The sequence below is a fragment of the Bufo bufo genome, chromosome 6 (assembly GCF_905171765.1).
Source record: "Bufo bufo chromosome 6, aBufBuf1.1, whole genome shotgun sequence".
NCBI lineage: Eukaryota > Metazoa > Chordata > Amphibia > Anura > Bufonidae > Bufo > Bufo bufo.
Genome location: NC_053394.1, coordinates 268386800 through 268406756, shown reverse-complemented (window position 1 = coordinate 268406756; position 19957 = coordinate 268386800). Strand labels below are relative to the sequence as shown.

Below are 19957 nucleotides of genomic sequence, written 5' to 3'. Positions count from 1 at the left end.
ACAACTAGCCATTCCAAGAATAGTGGCTAGCAATCAGCATACATTGTCCCGGGGAGGGCAAATACAGCGGCTTGGGTTGTACCACTAAAACAACAGACACCCATATGCATAAGGAATGGTGAAGTCGCTATAAAAGAAGCGGGGGTGACTACACGAAATGTAGAAACCAGCTGCGACCGACATACAGAAGGCTCCCAGGGGGAGAGAGTACCAGATGGGCGAGGACAATAGCAAGGTCCCAAAGGACTGCCCTCTGTTAGATAGTACAACTAAGCATAGATATAAGGGAAAACCCGGACCCAGAAGGAACTACGGAACCCTGTCCTATGTCAGAGCAATCAGCAGAAAATTCACCTACCAGGCAGGTGTGTGACGCTCAGTGGTTCTGTCCCTGACTCATCAGGGAGGACGTCCAGCGAGGAAATGTCGCTGACCCCAGGAGGATTCCGTGTGGCGGAGGACATCAAGTGATGGCCGAAAAACTACTGCAGCGGCCGGAGCTCAGCAAGCTACGTATCCCAACAAGGAGAAGATCCAGTGGAGATCACTGTACTCCACGAGGAATGGTCCGCCCTGTAATAGAAAACAGCGCGGATACTCCTTTATAATATGTGGAACGCGGAGTGCAGCCGAAAGTAGTATTTGATAAGGATGGCAATAGCAACCCTAGCACAAAAACCAACAACCACCAGGCCATGGTGTAGGGAGCGTGGTTGTATGTGGACCACCCACCAGATCAGAACAGATCAGTCATATACTGGGTACACCAGAAGTAGAAATAGACCGACAAGGAGGAGGTTGGGCTGGCCCACCCCTGCCAGATATGGCTACCATATTCGTGCTGAACCAGGATGCCGAAAAGGGAAGTAACCAACATCCGCAGCACAGAGTAGAGCCCGGGGAAGGAAGCACCCAGTAATACAGAAAATGTATGGGCCACAGATTGCACCATAGGGCCCAGCACGTGGGTACTAAAAATACACGCCCAAAACCGAGGTAAAGTGGCTGCATGATGCACACTAAGGAGGGTGGAAACAAAACCACAGCATCCAGGAATGCGACCGCATTTGGAGGGTACAGGTCCTCAACCTGTAAGGTAGACATGATGCTGTGTAGTGCAGAGATACGACCAGACCGGTGCAATGGGTACAGCATCTGGAGATGGCCGAGGTACTAGGTCTAAGATTAGAGCGAAGGGTCCACATGGAGCACCCTAGGACCAGAGAAGTGCAACGGCTGCCACGTTAGCTATGGCACCTATATTTCGCTCGGGAAGGGAAAAATAGGGCCACACGGTACCACAAGGAACGACAGGTGCACACCACAACAAGGTAAGTGCAATGGCAACTGAAGAATGCCCTCTATTTCACCTAAAAAGAGGGAAATAGGGCCGCATGGCACACCATAGAGCCCGACAGGTGTAACGGCTGCAGCATCAGAGACGGTGCAGGAACTCACCTAAGAAGGGAGTAAGATGGCTGTTTGGTTCACTCTAGATGAGGTTGCAGTGGCAACGGCACTACAAAGTGGCCTCAATATCTCGTCCAGTAAGGGAGAAATAGTGCCGCAAGGTACACCATAAGGCCAGACAGAAGCAACGGCAACAGCTCCTGGAGATAGAGAGGTTAAATAAAAATGAAGGGCACAAGGTGGCAGCCTGGTGCCCACTAGAACCAAACAGAGGCAATTGCACAGCAATTGAGAGTGGCCTCTATATCTCGCCGGGAAGGGAGAAATAGTGCCGCACAGAACAATAGAGCCCGCCAGGGATACTGGATACAGCATCAGGAGATGGTGTAGGGACTCTACCCATGAAGGGAGCAAGGTGGCTGGAAACAGACAGGTGCAATTGCTACGGCAATTGAAGGCGGCCTGTGTATCTCGCCCGGCAGGGGGAAATAGTGCCGCATGGAACACCTAACCAGTCAGCAGGAACTCTACCTATGAAAGTAACAAGGCAGCTGGAAACAGACAGATGTAATCGCCACGGCATAGAAGCCGGCCTGTATTCTCTGGTACAGGCATTACAAAAGAACCTTTAGAGGCCGAGAAGGGGAGCCAACCCTACAAGTGGCGTTTGCCTGAATTATCAGCTTGCCTAAAACATAGCCCCTGGATAGGGGCCAGGAAGGTCTGTCGTGCACAGCCTACGAGGGCGTACATACCAGAGACACCGCGTAGGTGTCCCAGTTGCTAAGCACGGTGACGGCTGCCTTACCTGTGCGGTAATTACCTGTGCAGGCAGGAGGGCGCCATCTGAAAGTCCACAAGAGGGGCACCAAACCTGGTAGGGTAGGTACCACCATGCACGTTTGACTTGACCACGCAGAGGGATTCTGCACGGTGGAAGACCGCCTGATGCTCTGTTCCGAGGGAATCGGTGCAGAGGTGTCCCCAGAGGCAACTGACAGAGAAGGCTTCGTCACCAGCCTCCGGCCTGTCCTGGGGGACCCGAGGATGCTGGGGAGGGGTGGAAGCTAGTTGAGACCACCCAAGGGTGGTCCATGGGCTACTCCTTGCGTGACCCTGTATCTTAGCGTGCGCGTGGCTCAGGGGGGAAGGAGACCGCAATTTGTAGGTAGCGCTCCAGCGAATCCGCCAGGGACTGAAGGATCGCCATGGAGAGAGCCCATTCGCGCGCGGGGGGGGCCCTACCACGTGGAAACCTCCGTAGACAACGGACGCACGAAAATCGTGGCGATCCGATACGGAGGCTGGGAGAGGAGGCCCCATAGAGCAGCAGGGCTGACCTATCTAACCCCGGAAACAACAGTTCCCAAGAGGTGCTGCAGCAGCTATATAGTAGGCAGGAAACCTCATGCAGGTGGCAGGGCTGCAGGAGAATGCAGCAATAGAGAGGGGAGAGAGGGAAGGGGCCTGTGGAGCAATTCAGCCAGAGGCTGCCTACCGGACCCCAGGAGTTATGCAGCGCACCCAGCGCAGAAGCTGGCGACCGGAGATAGCAGGAGCCGGCGACCGGAGAAAGAAGGAGCCGACAGCCGGAGAAAGAACCGCCCCTCAGAGAGAGAGCAGAGAACCTGGGGCCGGCTTGGCAGGCAGAAGAGGCCCCTCCCAGGCTCCCCCCACGGAGGGGAGGAGACGGAGTAAGCCCGGGAAGAGAAGAAAGTGGGCGGGGAGTTGCGGCTTAGTAGGCCCGAAAAGCCGGGGACTAAAGTAATGGAGCGCGGCCGGGAGCGAACGGCCGCGACCGCGATAGTGCCCCAGAATTGCCGCGACGAACGGGGGCCAGGTGGGGGAGAGAGCTGAGGAAGAGACCCCCAGGGAGAGAAAAAAACGGAAGGCCAGGGGTTTCAGGGGCCAGGATACAGCTGAGAGAAAAAACCAACAAGCTATGTAGCAGAGGCAAGGCAGCTTATCAGAGGCAAGGCATTGTCCCACACAGCAATAAAAGCGGTATCATGTATCCGGGTAGGGAACATGAGGGGGGAACGCGTCCAGGCCCGGGAAGGAGGGTGGGATCCCTAATCTAACATACTCACCCTCAGACGTCTACAGGCGCAGCAGTAACCACCCCCTCGGCGGACTCAACACGGGAACCGTGGGACTGCCGGAATTCCACTGCGGAAGCAGATTTGGGGACTGGGTGGCTGCCAGGTACCTGAGTACGCGCCCGCAGGGGGGCAACTAAAGTGGAACACGATGGAGCCACCCCTGCCGCAGGCCGAAACCTGCAGAGAAAGAAAAAATGATTAAAGAAAAAATAAAATAAAAAAGTAGCAGGATGACCTGCACAAAAAAGCAGGTCAGGTCTGCCTCCTATGGACACTAGAACAAAACTGAGCTGCCTAGTGTCTGTGGAGAGGGTATAGCCCAACGGGGAGGAGCCAACACTTTTTATGTCTAGTGTCGCCTCCTAGTGGTAGTTGGACATATACCCATGGTGCTGTGTCCCCCAATGCCATGCACGAGAAAAGCAGATTCTTTTTTCTAATATCAGAAAGGCCCTTTAAAAGGTGTTCTCTTGGAATTAAGAAAATGAAAATACTTCCAGGGACTTGGACAACCCCTTTAAATATTACTTTATTATAAATATATTCCCAACTAACTTTTATTAGTTATAATGGCTCATTTTGTCTTCAGAGCAATCATTAGGAAAAATAAAATGTCTGCCATTGTATTAGTAAACACAAAACCTGTCCTAACCACACAGAGCTCAGAACACTGAGCTAAGGAGCTGCCTCAGCCTCCTCTTTGCTCTACCTGTCAGGGATTATGATCCTGAATACAATTTAATAAGATTTTCAGCTGAATCTCTGTACGAATGGAGTTCAGGAGGAGCAGAGGGGAGGATGAGGCAGCTATTTTGCTCAGTGTCCTGAAGTAACTTGTCCTGTTGTGTGATTAGGACAGGTTTTGTCTGTACTAATACGATGGCGACCATTTTTTTTCTCCTAATAATTGCTCCCTTGACAAAACAAGCCTTTATAACTAATGAAAGGTATTTTGGAATATATTTAGAATAAAGTAATATTTAAGTATTTTCAGTAATTTTATTTTCTTAATTCCTGGAGAACCTCTTTAAGGAGTAAATATCCATCTGCCATAACAGTGGTGCAAAACGGAAGGATTCGTACATACCTGATGTTACAGGGATATCAAACTTGGTGGTCTCCTGAGGAGGTAGATTAAAAAACTCCATGGAGGAGGAGGAGGACACAGTTTGCCCAGTAAAGCTACTTGAAGCCTAATGTAAGAAGAGATCAGACAATACATGCCATTTTAATTTTCACAAACATTTAGTGGTCTAGCAAAATATACCAGGAAAAGTCTAGTAGTATGTACACTATGGTAAAAAAAAGTTTACCTGGCTAGACACAGACTGAATACTCTGTACAAGATCCTCTCCCTCTGATGGGCTACCTTTGTGTTGCCAGCTATCCCCCAAAGCAGTGGAAATCTGAAATGAAGAAGAAGCATCTGAAACTACTGCACTACGCATTTATGGGACACTTCCATGAAAAAGGGGTATTTTTTAACTTATTATTCATAAACAATTATTTTCTTATTACTTTTGGCTGTATTCTATTTTGTAAACCTAAAAATGTTGCTAGAAGAACAACCATAGAATGCCCAATAAAAATATAAATATTTTATTAAATCATCAATTGATCAAAAATTATTTAAAGACATTTTCACAGAATTACTATGGAGAAAAATCAGCAAAACAACCTGGATACAGTAGTCCCCCCTGTCGGTGCCTCAAAAGCCCGCCAAATAGATGATATACATGTCCATGCAATATGCAGTGAGGTAATTCACAAGCAGCAAATATCAGGTAAATACCTGCTACAAGTGACTGTGATATTCACCTCACTGCACAGCCCAGTAGAGAGTAGTGTGTACTGATGAGGCCCTAAATGGTAGTATTCTAGAGCACATAATCACATACCATCCGTTAAATAATTTCAAATGAATATACCCCTAAACAACAGGTCATGGATAGCAGACTACAAAATAACAAGCTATTACACAGAAGTACCCACTGGGAACGTGAACATACCCATAGACATGATGAAGGGCTGAGACACCGAACACAGGGCAGGCAAGAACCCCGACGCGCGTTTCGCCTCAGCTTCGTCAGGAGGTTAATGAGAGTGTGGCTATGGCTCCCCCTTTATACCCCTCATGTGGCTGCACATATGTAAATAATTGATATAACTCGGCTGATACCTGTTAACCGAGCGCTTGTGCCCGATGATGCACGCCGTGGACATCATGGAGGCGCCGCATTCATCAGGAGGAGGGGTGGAACGCAAGCATGCGTTCCAGCCCGCCTCCCAAGGAAACACAGCGGCGTCCCCACGTGACCCGGCGCACAGCGCATCCTGGCCAAGCGCTGCATCAGCTCATTCAGCAGACATGCCATTGGACTCTGGAAATGTCAAACCCTCTTCAAATATATGGGAAATGGTTTTAGCCCTAAATAGAGTCTACATTGAGTGTATATGGTTCAAAAATGACAGAGGACCGCTGAATATTCAGAACTAATAGCAGAGAAGATAGAAAAGAGGGGTAAAAAAGAAGAGCGGGAGGGATCAGGAGGAATGAACAAAAACTCCATACCATATATTATAAAATTAGATCATGGATATGTGTATCCATGATCACATAATTATACAAGGGATCCTTGGTGTCGTACTGTATAATAGTAAATTAATACATCAGCAATAACATGATTCTATGGACAATTAAGTGCCCGGATTCCCAACAAGAAAAACTATAATTCCACAGTACCATGATTTCATACAAGATTACAACAAATTAACATGATAGATGTATACAAGAAGAATACCATGATTCCACATTATTTGAATCCCATGATTTTTAGCAATAAATTTACATATCCATGACACCATGATTACAACAATCTATCACCAACAGACATTATGTGCATAATTATGTGATACAATATGTATTTCCTCTAAGACGTAATAAATATACATCAATTATGTACATATATATATATATATGTAGAGGAAAACAATAATATTCCAAAAACATCATTCCCTGCGGTGCTTCACACTATTTATGAATTTATGAAAATGTCCCTTTTATGGGCTTGATAGGACACAATTTTTATCTAATGGAATCTACACCTCTATGGAATGAATTGTTGGATGGGTTACTTAAATCTGTCTTTGGTAATATTGGTATGAGAGCAACATCACTTTTGTTTTTGGAATATTATTGTTTTCCTCTACATATATATATGTACATAATTGATGTATATTTATTACGTCTTAGAGGAAATACATATTGTATCACATAATTATGCACATAATGTCTGTTGGTGATAGATTGTTGTAATCATGGTGTCATGGATATGTAAATTTATTGCTAAAAATCATGGGATTCAAATAATGTGGAATCATGGTATTCTTCTTGTATACATCTATCATGTTAATTTGTTGTAATCTTGTATGAAATCATGGTACTGTGGAATTATAGTTTTTCTTGTTGGGAATCCGGGCACTTAATTGTCCATAGAATCATGTTATTGCTGATGTATTAATTTACTATTATACAGTACGACACCAAGGATCCCTTGTATAATTATGTGATCATGGATACACATATCCATGATCTAATTTTATAATATATGGTATGGAGTTTTTGTTCATTCCTCCTGATCCCTCCCGCTCTTCTTTTTTACCCCTCTTTTCTATCTTCTCTGCTATTAGTTCTGAATATTCAGCGGTCCTCTGTCATTTTTGAACCATATACACTCAATGTAGACTCTATTTAGGGCTAAAACCATTTCCCATATATTTGAAGAGGGTTTGACATTTCCAGAGTCCAATGGCATGTCTGCTGAATGAGCTGATGCAGCGCTTGGCCAGGATGCGCTGTGCGCCGGGTCACGTGGGGACGCCGCTGTGTTTCCTTGGGAGGCGGGCTGGAACGCATGCTTGCGTTCCACCCCTCCTCCTGATGAATGCGGCGCCTCCATGATGTCCACGGCGTGCATCATCGGGCACAAGCGCTCGGTTAACAGGTATCAGCCGAGTTATATCAATTATTTACATATGTGCAGCCACATGAGGGGTATAAAGGGGGAGCCATAGCCACACTCTCATTAACCTCCTGACGAAGCTGAGGCGAAACGCGCGTCGGGGTTCTTGCCTGCCCTGTGTTCGGTGTCTCAGCCCTTCATCATGTCTATGGGTATGTTCACGTTCCCAGTGGGTACTTCTGTGTAATAGCTTGTTATTTTGTAGTCTGCTATCCATGACCTGTTGTTTAGGGGTATATTCATTTGAAATTATTTAACGGATGGTATGTGATTATGTGCTCTAGAATACTACCATTTAGGGCCTCATCAGTACACACTACTCTCTACTGGGCTGTGCAGTGAGGTGAATATCACAGTCACTTGTAGCAGGTATTTACCTGATATTTGCTGCTTGTGAATTACCTCACTGCATATTGCATGGACATGTATATCATCTATTTGGCGGGCTTTTGAGGCACCGACAGGGGGGACTACTGTATCCAGGTTGTTTTGCTGATTTTTCTCCATAGTAATTCTGTGAAAATGTCTTTAAATAATTTTTGATCAATTGATGATTTAATAAAATATTTATATTTTTATTGGGCATTCTATGGTTGTTCTTCTAGCAACATTTTTAGGTTTATATGATTGGTTCTGGTTGCCCTCATTTATGGTATCGTAGGGAGGCCTCTTCTTCTTTTTCGGTTCTATGTATTCTATTTTGGCAGTATTTCTTTTACTCACTTCTATAGCGCTGACGTATACTGCAGTGCTTTACAGACCTTATCATCATTTACTATCTCCAGTGGTTCTCACAATATAGACTGCCTACCTGTTTATCTTTGAGGTGTGGGAGGAAACCAGAGTACCCGGAGGAAACCCGCACAAACACGGGGAGAACAACTCCATACATATGCTGTCATTGGTCGGATTTGAAGCTAGGACTCCAGCGCTGCAAGGCACTAGAGCTAACCACTGAGCCACCATGCTGCAATAGTTATACCATTAAAAAATCAAATATAAATGATTGTCCTTCTGTAGCATTTGACGCAAATGATAACACCTATATAGATAGGTAATTCACTGTTCGTTTACTGCTGCTTTGAGTGGGAGCTGTTATCTGCAAAGTAATCCTCTTTATGATAACAGGTGTAGCTTTGAGATAACAGTATGAAAGTTTTGTTCTCTTGATGGACCAAGATAAAGATGTCCACAGAAAAGCATTTCTCTTATCAGTGTAATGCGTGATGCTCTAATTCAGTCCCTCATCCAGCTTCCCTTTCTGGCAGCAGTAATGATCTGATTGAGAAAAAAAATGTACATAGAATACACATATATATAGGCTGTTAATATGTGATAAATTTTGATGAGAAAGTGTCCATTTAAGATGCTACAAATGGCATTTCTTTGCACTTTAAAAATTGCTGTTAAGCAAAAAGCTAATAAAATTACTAGATACCTAGTGTACCAATTGCAATGTTCTTGGGTGCCTTTAAATGTTACTTAGCAAAGTTATGGAGCGCAGTAGGTAAATGCAAATCTCTGTCATTCAGCCCCCCCCCCCCCCCCCCATGTGCCCGGCCCCTCACAGGTAATATACTCATCCCGCTCCCGTCACCCGCGATACTAGGGTGCTAGGGAGGCTCGTCCTCGTCCCCGCCTGCCATTGGCTGCTTCCCCCAATTTGCGGACCCCAAAATACATATGGTTGCCTGAATGAGCCCTAAGCCATATGGTATAGCATATGTGATATGCTTGGAACAAGGCTCTTGTCAGGGTGCAGTGCCCTTATGGGATATCCCTCCTAGAAGTCTAAAGTGGGGGGTGTGTGTGGCTATCTGGGCAACACCAGCTCCCCCTTTCGGGGAAGTCAAACTTCAACTTTGGCTCCTGGTGCACACTGGGGTGGCAGCGCAGGTGGAAGCTAGAAGAAAGACAGGCTTTCCTTAAGCCTTGTAGAAGCAAGGCCATCAATCCCTTACCCTTGTGGGGCCTTCTGGCTTGGAGAAGGTTTATTGGGGTCTTTCTTTTGGAGAGAGCTTGCAATAGACTGCATCCATGTGCTCTTTTTTAACTTGGATGAAAAAAGCACATACTTGGGCGTCAAAAGAATTTGAGCAGAGCCAAAATCAACTGTACTGCGCTTGTGCCGATATGTGAAGCTATGTGGCATGTGCGTGAACACACAGCCAGACGAGATTACATCACCACTGTCTGGCCCTGTCAATCAAAGCAGGGAGAAAATACCAAACAACAATAACAGTGACACCCTTGTTACACCAAACAGCTCATAACTCAGGAGCAAAGCCTTGGATCAGGAAGCAGGAAAGCAGGTTTTACTCAGTTGACCTAAACTTATTTATCTATGCCATGAGTATGATAGGGAGCTCACTAGTGACAGAATTCCTTTAAGGTTTCTCATCGTAAAAGAACAGAAAAAAAAAAAAAAAGTATTTTAAATGATAATAAACAGCATGGTGGCTCAGTGGTTAGCAGAAGTGCCTAGCAGTGCTGGGGTCCTGGGCTCATATCCGACAAAGGACACATCTGCATGGAGTTTATATGTTCTGCCCGTGATTGCGAGGGGTTTCCCCCAGGTTCTCCGGTTTCCTCCCACACTCCAAAGACTTACTGATAGGGAACTTAGATTGTGAGCCCCATTGGGGACAGTGTGATAATGTCTCTAAAGTTCTGCGGAATATGTCAGCGCTATATAAGTGAGTAAAATACATAAATAAAAACAGTAACCAAATTGTTGCAAATCAAGAAGACAATGAGGGACATTTATCAAGACCAGCATACCCATACACCAGTCTTGGTTCCCCTGTGCTGGAGTAAGGCTACTTTCACACTTGCGTTAAAGTTTTCCAGCACTGAGTTCCGTCCTCGGGGCTCAATACCGGAAAAAAACGAGATTTTTGTATAACTTACCAGTAAAATCTCTTTCTCGCTCTTTCCTTGGGGGACACAGAAGACCTTGGGTATAGCTCATCTCCATAGGAGGCGTGACACTAAGTGAAAGCTGTTAAGCCCCTCCTCCACAGCTATACCCTCAGCCTGGAGAGAGAGACTGCCAGTTGCGTGTCCAAGCAGTGAGAAAAGGCAAAGTCCAACAAGGAACCAACAAGCCAACTACCCAACGGGTAACACAAACTCGGAAACCGTGTAGAGAAAACAATGAATGGGTGGGTGCTGTGTTCCCCAAGGAAAGAGCGAGAAAGAGATTTTACTGGTAAGTTATACAAAAATCTCGTTTTCTCGCCCAGTTTCCTTGGGGGACACAGAAGACCTTGGGACGTTCAAAAGCAGTCCAAAAGGGGAGGGACCACAGCTCCAAGGCGAAGCACCCGAAGGCATCAAGGAACCGCCGCCTGCAGACCCAGGCGGACCAAAGCAGCATACGCCGAAGCCAGAGTATGCACCCTGTAGAACTCTGTAAAGCGTGCAAGGAAGACCTGTGGCCGCCTTGCTCAAATGCATGGCCGAAGCCCAATGCCTCCGGCCCAGGAGGCACCGACCGCTCTGGTGAAATGAACGGTGACAGCAAAGGCAGAATCCTGCCCTCGGTGCGGTAACCTCAGCAATAGCCAATCTGATAAAGCGGAGGAAAACCACCCTGGAGTCCGCCAACTCTAAGCGCGGACCTCCAGGAAACCCAAGAGACCGAACGTCGACAAGAGTCGGAGATCTCCAAGTAAAAACCGGCAAGGCCCAAACAACGTCCAAATCGGTGAAGTGTTGAAGCGAAAGGCAACACCACCTTCAGAAGGAAGGAACGGGATGTAGAAACAGCCCTGTCCTGGGAAAAGACAGAAGGCTCAGAACAAAAAAAGGGGCCATTCAGGCACCCGTCAGAGACACGACTGATACGGAAACACAACCGTACAGGACAGGCGGGGTAGAGAGAACTTCTGTAACGGCTCCAAGGAAAAGATTGGAGCGCCGAGAGCTCAGTATGTAGTTCCCAGGGCGGTACCGAAGGACAGTACAGAGGAACCCAAGAGCCATTTCGAGTAAGAAGGTCTTGACAGGCCCAGAGGGCCGGGGAACGCTGGAAGAGGAAGAACAGCGCTGACACTTGACACCTCAAGTAAAGGAATCTCAGTCCCAGGTCCAGGCCGGACTGGAAAAAAGACAGAACCATGGGGAGAGAAAAAGTCAGAGTGGGGAATGCACAGCTTCCCACAGAACCCCAGACAAAAAAACCATAAGTCTTACGACAGATCCTGGACGAAAATACAGCCAGGAGCGGACAATAGCGAACCCGCTGGAGTCGCCTGGCAAGCGGGCGAAAACCCAATGTGATCAGGCGCAGACCAGTAACACGGGCAGAAGTCGACAAAACTGGTCCAGTCGGCCCCCGAGCAACGTTGTCCCGTATCCACCCGAGTGGGGGAGCAGAAGGACAGACGGAACGGAACCAAAGGGTCCGCCCAGTATCCGCCAGATGCCAGGACAAGACAGGCTAAAGTCCATGCTGATGTAGCCATGTTCTACAGTCCCGGTGTGGGAGATCAAAGGACAATCTGGACCGAAAGGTAGTCCCCCCAAGTTACCGAGAAGGTAAGTCTACAGCAGGACCATTGTCTTAGAATGGACCACGCAATCTGCACTCAGCGGGAGGACAGAACGCGGTAGACTCGGTAAATAGGCACAGCCAATACAGCCAGTGTGAACAAGGGAGACAGTACGAGGCCAAAAGGAACACCGGAACCATCCACATGAACAACCATGCTCTCCCCAGAGGGGAGGACAGTGAAGGAACAGCCTCTGAAGTCTGGCGGGACAGAAGCCACATCGGAGTGATCTGTACCGAGCAGGAGCCAAACAGAGCCAGCGAGATAAGGTAGTCGAGACAGAGGCCAGCATAACACCCTCCAACCGAACGGAGGAGTGGGCAACAGGGAAGCCATAGGACAGCTCAAAAGCAGAACCCTGCTACACTGTGAGATGCCCGGTTCACCGCCTCGCAGAAGGCGAATACCCTGAAGAACCCAAGGTGGAGGTCCTCCGACCTGGGTAATCGAGCACCCAAGAGAATTTGGGTGACCTTCCCGAGAAAAGCGGCCCGCACTTGGTAGCAGATCAGACTGAAGCGTAGAGGCGCCAAGAGGAAGGACTCATACCACACTACATCCGAAGAGGAGGAAATTTGAGCAGGCAAGGGAACCGCAGTCCTGCCAGAGCCAACAAAGAATTCGAGGGGCGCTCCAGACAACAGCACTCTCGACCATGTGACCACTAGCGCAGGGAAGCAATACCGCGGAAGGACGAATGGGCACGCATCTAGGAACCACGAACACTCCCTGGGATGAAGGGCCAACTAAATGAATGAGTACCACCCAGCTCCGTGCAGCATAGAGCAAGTAGAGCCCGTCCGGGTCAGGTGGACAGAATGAACTCCTTAGAGACGAGTGCAAGGCTTGCGGCAAGCATCGTATCCCAAGAAAACAAAAGTATGCCGCAGGAAGCAGATGAGGCATACGTACGAGCAGCCCGTAAGCAGTGAGAAGGCCAACCCACCTACAGGAGGAGAAGGCATACACGGCCCAAACAACGCACAAGAACGTCCGCTCACTGCAAAAGGTTAATTCAGCGAAAAAGGGGGCTCGCCACAGAGTGCCACAGCATGTACGTAATTGCAAAGTGCAACCTGCAAGGGAGTTATGCACAAGCCTAGTATAGCATGCGATGGAACGCAAGCAGTCCGCCCCGAAAGGGGGGAAATTGTATCTGGCAAACTGCAGTCGGCAAGAGTGCAAAGGCCGGTCCCAAAAGGGAGTGATGCCTAAGGCCGTACCTACTTCAGAGAAGCAGGACATACCATATAATCCAGCAGGAACGCAGGAGGTCCACCTAGTGAAAGGGGAACATGCACAGGGTTATCCTAGCATTAAGTGAGTGTGCAATAATACACCCAACACTGACTTAGCGAGAGTGCAACTACTCTGCCAATGAAGGGGGACATGTACAAGTCCAGCACAGCCATACAAGGACAGCCGTGAATCTCATGAGCGTGCCAAATTCTGCCCATGGAATGTGGGGTGGTCACGCACAAGGCCAGCACCGTATGCAATGGGAGTGCAAGCGTTCCACCCATGTTAGAGGGCCATGCTCATGGCCAGCAAGGTATCCGGTGAGAGTGTAGCATGCCGCCCAGAAAAAAAGGGGGGGTAATGCACATGGCCAGCATCTCATCCAGGGAGAGTGCGTGCACCCGCCATGTATGGGAGTCATACACATGGCCAGCAACGTACTGGTGAGAGACAAACACAGTCAGTCAGTGAGAATGTGTGTATGTCACCTGAGGAAGGAAAGCATGCCCATGGCAGGCAGCGAATCCAGCGAGAGTGCGTACACCGCCCACGGAAGAGGGGTCATGCATATGGCCGACAGCGGATCCAGCGAGAGTGCAAGCACCCCGCCATGTATGGGGTACATGCACATGGGCAGTAACGTACCTGCGAGAAAACACCACAGACAGAGGGATGTATGTATGCTGCCTGAGTCATGCCTATGGCTGGCAGCGAAACCAGTGAGAGTGCAGCATAGTAACATAGTACATAAGTACATCATAGCCCATCAGAGAGAGTGCAGCGTTCCGCCTATGGAAGGGGGTCGTGCACATAGCCAGTACCGTATCCGGTGAGAGTGCAGTATTCCGCCTAAAAAGGGGGGTCATGCACATGATCGGCAACTAATCCAGTGAGAGCGCTGCCTTCCGCCCATGGAAGGGGGTCACGCGCATGGCCGACAACGAATCCAGTGAGAGCGCTGCGTTCCGCCCATGGAAGGGGGTGACGCACATGGCCGGCAGTGAATCCAGCGAGAGTGCAGCGTTCCGCCTAGAGAAGGGGGTCGTGCACATGGCCGGCAGCAAATCCATAGAGAGTGCAGCATTCCGCCTATGGAAGGGGGTCGTGCACATGGCCAGCACCGTATCCGGTGAAGGTGCAGTATTCCGCCTAAAAGGGGGTCATGCACATGGCCAGCCGGCAGCCAGGGAGAGTGCAGTATCCCGCCTAGGAGGGGGGGGGATGCACATGGCAGGCACCATAACTGGAGAGATGATGAATGCTGCCTACGGAAGGACCGCATGCACTTGGCCAGCGCCGTATCCTGGAAGAGGGCAGGAAAACCGCCTAAAAGGGGAAATGCCCTAGCAGCGACGCAGGTTGGGAGCGCAACACTATGCCGCCTGTGGAAAGAGGGCATGCAGACATGCAGCACTACTGATGAGGCTGCAGCGTCCTGCGCAGTCCAAAAGAAATCTGTTATTATTATTATATATATATATATAATTATTATTATTTCTTTTTTTTTTTTTTTTTTTTTATTAAAAACACAGCCTCTCTGAGGCTAAAGGGGGCCACCATATAGGGGCACAGATAGTCAGGAAAAAGGGGGGCCAGCCATACAGGCCCATTGGGATCCGGCCTGTACCCAAAGGGTTAACATGGATCCGGCCTGGAGGGCGGCGCTGCGATCCCCTGGGGGCGGAGGAACCTCCCGGTGGGAAAAATTCGCGCCTGGAGAAGTTCCCGCCCCCTCCACCAGAGGCCGGAATTTTGCGGCCTAGTAGGCCGTGAAGCCGGGGACTAAATTTGCGGCGCCCGGTATGTACCGCCAGGACCTGAGGCGGAGTGGCGCATCAAACCGGCCGCGGGTGCCCACCCCGCGGGCCGGTCGGAATTGCGGCCCAGCAGGCCGCGAAGCCTGGGCCAAAATTTGCGGAGCTCCACCGACCGGCACCGACGGTCAGTGATAGCTGTCAATCACTGATAGGACCGCCTCCTCCACTTCAAAGCCCAGAATGAGCAGAAATATAAATGAAGGAAATGCACATTATACTACACCTTTTTCCACAATCCTATATATTAATCTGCTCAGCATCTCCTGCTCTAACATGCTGCCTTCATCTCAGATACTATAAAGTAAGTCATTTTCTTGTCGATGTCGGTTCCAATAAGGGTGCTGCCACACCTTCGGAAAAAAGAAGAGATAATATATATTTCTCTTTTTTTAAAGGGAATGTGTCCTCAAAAAATGACCCGTTGTTTAAAGTTTTTATGTTACACATGTAGGCCCTGATTTACCATGCCTTCACTCCAGAATTCTGGCTTCAAAAAGTCACTAAACTGTGCTTTCGTGACTTTTTGGACTTACTTGCACCAAAAAATTCTCTTTGCATTTTTACACCTCTCACTCTAGTTTTGAAATATGGATGGGAAAGCGGGCGTGGTTAGCTACGATAATGAGTTTCACTCCAGATTTATCACCGAGACTTTTTAAAAAAAGTCACAATCTTACTCTAGTAGGAGGGTGGAGTAGGAAAACTGGAGTAGCTTTTATAGACAAAAAAGTGTTAGATTTAAGGATGAGACAAATTTATCATACAACATGCGACATTTGATAAATATGTCATAAAGTATGCCAACACAGACTCAAGCAACACTGACTTCAAATATTCCCCTCATGATAAATTCCCCCCATAATTTTTCGATTTTTTTATCTTTTTTAATTCCCATGTCACTATCTATAATTAAAAAAAGAATCCTGAAATCATGGAATTTTCACACTTTCCACTAAGCGTAAAATACGTTAAGCCCTCCTGTTCTTTGCTACAGCCACATGGGCCATAGCCCCAATAGACAGGAGGAAACCTCATTGACTTCTATGGGAGAATTTTCTAGGCATGCGCTGTGACCTGTGCAGAGGTCAGGAGGGAGTAGTTAAGCTGTGATATCATCTACTGCGAATGGCGGATCCAGGGTCATCTATATAGAGGTGATATTTGTTATTGTAATTCTGCATGTGATGATAATGTGATGGCTACTAAGAAGTTACCTGAACAGAACTGAAAGTCTCAACATATTATTAGGCAAAAAATGTACAATTTTAAAAAATAAAGTGATTTAAACAATAGGTAATTTTCTGATGACACATTCCCTTGAAGACAGACTCCAAAAACTGCATCAAGAAAACCTGAACGTATGGCAGCACACTAACAGATCAGACCTTGTATTGAGTCAATCCTAATTCACTAATGAAACAAGCGTTGACATGCATAGTTAAAGGGGTTTTCAGGGGTCTGACACCCGGGACCCCTGCCGATCAGCTGTTCTCTTGTGCGCGCCACGGCCTTCTCTTTGCTTTTCCTAGGCCGAGTGACGACACATTAATGTGTTACATGGCTTAGGAGCTGCTTAGCCCTATAGAAGTGTATGGGGCTGAGCTGTGATGCCAAGCACAGCCACTATATAATGTACAGCTCTGTGCTTGGTAAGGCTGACCGGCAGGGGTCCTGGGTGTCGGACCGCAACCAATCAGATACTGATGAGCTATCCTGAGGATAGGTTATCAGTATAAAAATCTTGTAAAACCCTTTTAACCAATGCATCCCCCAGGGCAGAAAAAGGTCTGCCTTGTTGGAAAGTTGTTATCCTATGACATGATAAAACATTCTACGACTAATGTTTGTCTATGTAGGTTGCAGGTGTGTCCGTTTTGACATTAGGCAACAACTATTACTTTGGTCAACTACTGCAGAGGGCAGTCACTGATAGATGATATTGAAAAGATCAGTGGAGTCCATATCTATTCAATCTAAATTCAGAGGGTTGGATAGCATTGCAAGGAAAGTGCTGATGAATTGCTGCAGTCCTGTCTGGCTGTATTCTGTTTACACCACGCTGTCACCCTCTCCGGCTACAAAGCAACTGACCAGCTAAGGAATGTATTGGCTGATTTATGTGGTCCGCTCAGCATCGTGAAATGTAAAGGTATGCGAGTTCAAACTGCCATGGTTAAAGGACATAGGCAGCCTATAAACCAGTTCCCTGTTTTCACGAAAAATATATAAAAAAATACAAACCACCCCCCCCCCCCCCCCCAAAACGACAAATAACCCATAATTCATTTGATGTCATTTATTTCCTAGTCTGCAATGTGTAATTCTTTTCTTGAATGTCTGAAATAACTTCTTAAGTGAGTAACTTAATATATGTTAAGGATTCGGGGAATACTATATCTCCTTATGGAGAGTGCCCAAATAGTGTGAGGAGTATTCTGGGAAGAGGGTATGCAAATGAGCTCTTAGCAAGCCCTGCCTCTAATGCCACCAGATGTAAGGTAGCTATCCTATAAGTCAATGTTCGACTTTTAGGTAGACCTTGACACATGACTTGGATAATAATTAAGCCAGCGCCTCATCTGCAGACAGTTGTTTCGGGGTGATTGCCCCTTATCAGTGCAGAGCAGAGAGTACTGGCTTAACTGGGTGGGTGAGTGTTGCCTGGACTATAGGACTCCTCACACCGATTAGGTGCTCTCCTAAAGGAGATATAGTATACGCCGAATCCTGAGTTAGGCCTCTCACCCTGTTAAGCCAGAACCCTCTGCTTTGCAGTGATGAGGGGCAATCACCATAAAATAGCTGTCTGCAGATGAGATGCTGGCTTATTTATGGCCGCGTCATGTGAATGAGCTCTGATTACTGATCCAAATGACAGTCATACATATGGGAGCAGCAAGACTATACTCAGACGTCTGCTGTTGGAGAAAAAAAAAAAAAAAAAAAAAAAAAAAAAAAAAGGATGGGTGGGTGGGGGTTTTGGGATTTTAAGATGCTTGCTTTGCTAGACAACTAATGGTATTTCCTGTATGTATGTACTTATGTATGTAGCTCAATCATCTGTCTGAATCAGTATAACAGACCTTCTTATCCAGCTCTTCCTTATGATATCCAAGCAATTTCAAGAATGTTTCCCTTGCATCTTGTTCAAAGTTAACCTGAAATGAAAGAAGTCAGTGAAGAGACAAAATTTGCAAACTGGTAACAGGACAGGAATAGGTATTACAAGAAGAATAAAACCTCCAGGGATCTCCAACTGATAAATACTGGGTAACCAGGCGATGCCACGTGTATATCCACAAATGATTAATGGAGTTGGCCATTTTATAGAAAAAAAAATATGAAAAGCCAATAAACTTACTTTTCATGTTATCACTACATTTACATCAAACCATAACTGTGCGGAAAAAAAAGGTCCCTGGCTGCCTTGTATGTGCCATGTAAGTAATGGACAGCGTTGGTGCCTGCGTCCAGATGATGCAAGATGGAGGTGGTCACGTGATTTACCCAAATGATCACGGGTTGTTCTCGGCTGCTTCTACTTCTGCGCAGGCCCTGAACAGTAGACGAGTGCTGAAAATATACAGAAGATTCTTCTGCCTGTATTTTCAATGAGTGCGTTCAGCTTCTGTTAGGGGCCTGCAGAGGCCGATACTGTCCAGCACTGGCAGCCGCATCCGGGGACCTTTATTTTCACAGAAGGGGTATGCTATAAAAAATAGTCATACTTTAACTATGAAAACTTTTTTCTCTAAAATGGCGAACACAATGAAAAATGTATTCCTTTTTCTGTATTAATTCTGTCTGATTTTCAATATATTTCCTTGAAATCACATTTAATGGGAATCTTCCATATCCAGGGGATGTGAATTAAACCTGGTCATATGGGGATCACACAAGTCTATGGTTTATAGGGGTTACAAAACAGCCATCAGTAATCTACCTTGTGTGAGAAGGGTATCGTTTGGGAGAACCAATATCTGCCATTGAAACAGCTAGGGTCCATTTACACGTCCCTAGTGTATTGCGGATCCACAATACACCCGGCTGGCACCCCCATAGAAATTCTTGTCCGAAATTGCCGACAAGAATAGGACATGTTCTTTTCTTTTCCGGATCTGCGGACCGGAAGATCGGGGGCACGCTCCGGAAATGCAGATGCGGAGAGCACATAGTGTGCTCTCTGCATCCATTCCGTCCCCATAGAGAATGAATGGGTCCGCACCCGTTCCGCAAAATTGCAGAACGGATGCAGACCTATTTGCGGACGTGTGAATGGAGCCTTAAACTGTGTGTGGTAAGCCTTGGGTGTGTCTCTGGGAACCAAAAGGTTAACCCAGACACAGGATAAGCAGGGTTGATAGCCTGTTTGGTCTATGTTAGCCATAGCTAACATACAGGTTGTAAAATACGTACTAGGATCTGCTTATACTGGCGTGAGTGAGGTTGGCAGTGGGACGCTCACTCCACCCATAGCCCACAGCTGCGAGTCACATGGGTCATTAGGGCCTAATACTGAGCAGTGTGGCCATATCTGGAGAAGCTGACTGCTGAACTACAGAAGGTATTGCATGTGCCACCCAATACTTTCCATTTGTACCTGGGGCCGGGTCAGAGACTGTCTTGTTGTATTAGGTACTTGGTCAGCCGAGCAGGGCTTGTTTAAGCCTATTTGTTAAGGCTATGCTTATGTTTAAATATATAAGTGTGAAATAAAAGCACTTCAATCGGACTTTATCCCGTCTGTGTCCCTGCTTCCTGCACAGCTACCAAGTGTCTACCAGAGTGACCACCCACAATACTTGTGCACG

At 47.2% G+C, this 19957-nt stretch overlaps 1 protein-coding gene across 6 annotated transcripts in view; it reads right to left on the bottom strand.

Annotated features, from left to right (window-relative positions):
• Positions 1–19957, bottom strand: part of SEC31B (SEC31 homolog B, COPII coat complex component) — a 145028-nt gene that overhangs the window by 81990 nt on the left and 43081 nt on the right. For all 6 annotated transcript variants that reach the window (XR_005779409.1, XM_040434631.1, XM_040434633.1 and 3 more), the window contains exons 12-14: positions 18230–18304; positions 4826–4918; positions 4600–4705 (exon numbers count right to left, since the gene is read on the bottom strand). Coding sequence is in view for 5 of the 6 variants with exons in the window: in XM_040434631.1 (XP_040290565.1) it covers positions 4600–4705; positions 4826–4918; positions 18230–18304 (274 nt within the window). In the remaining variant the exon portion in view is untranslated. The remainder of the gene's footprint in view (positions 1–4599; positions 4706–4825; positions 4919–18229; positions 18305–19957) is intronic.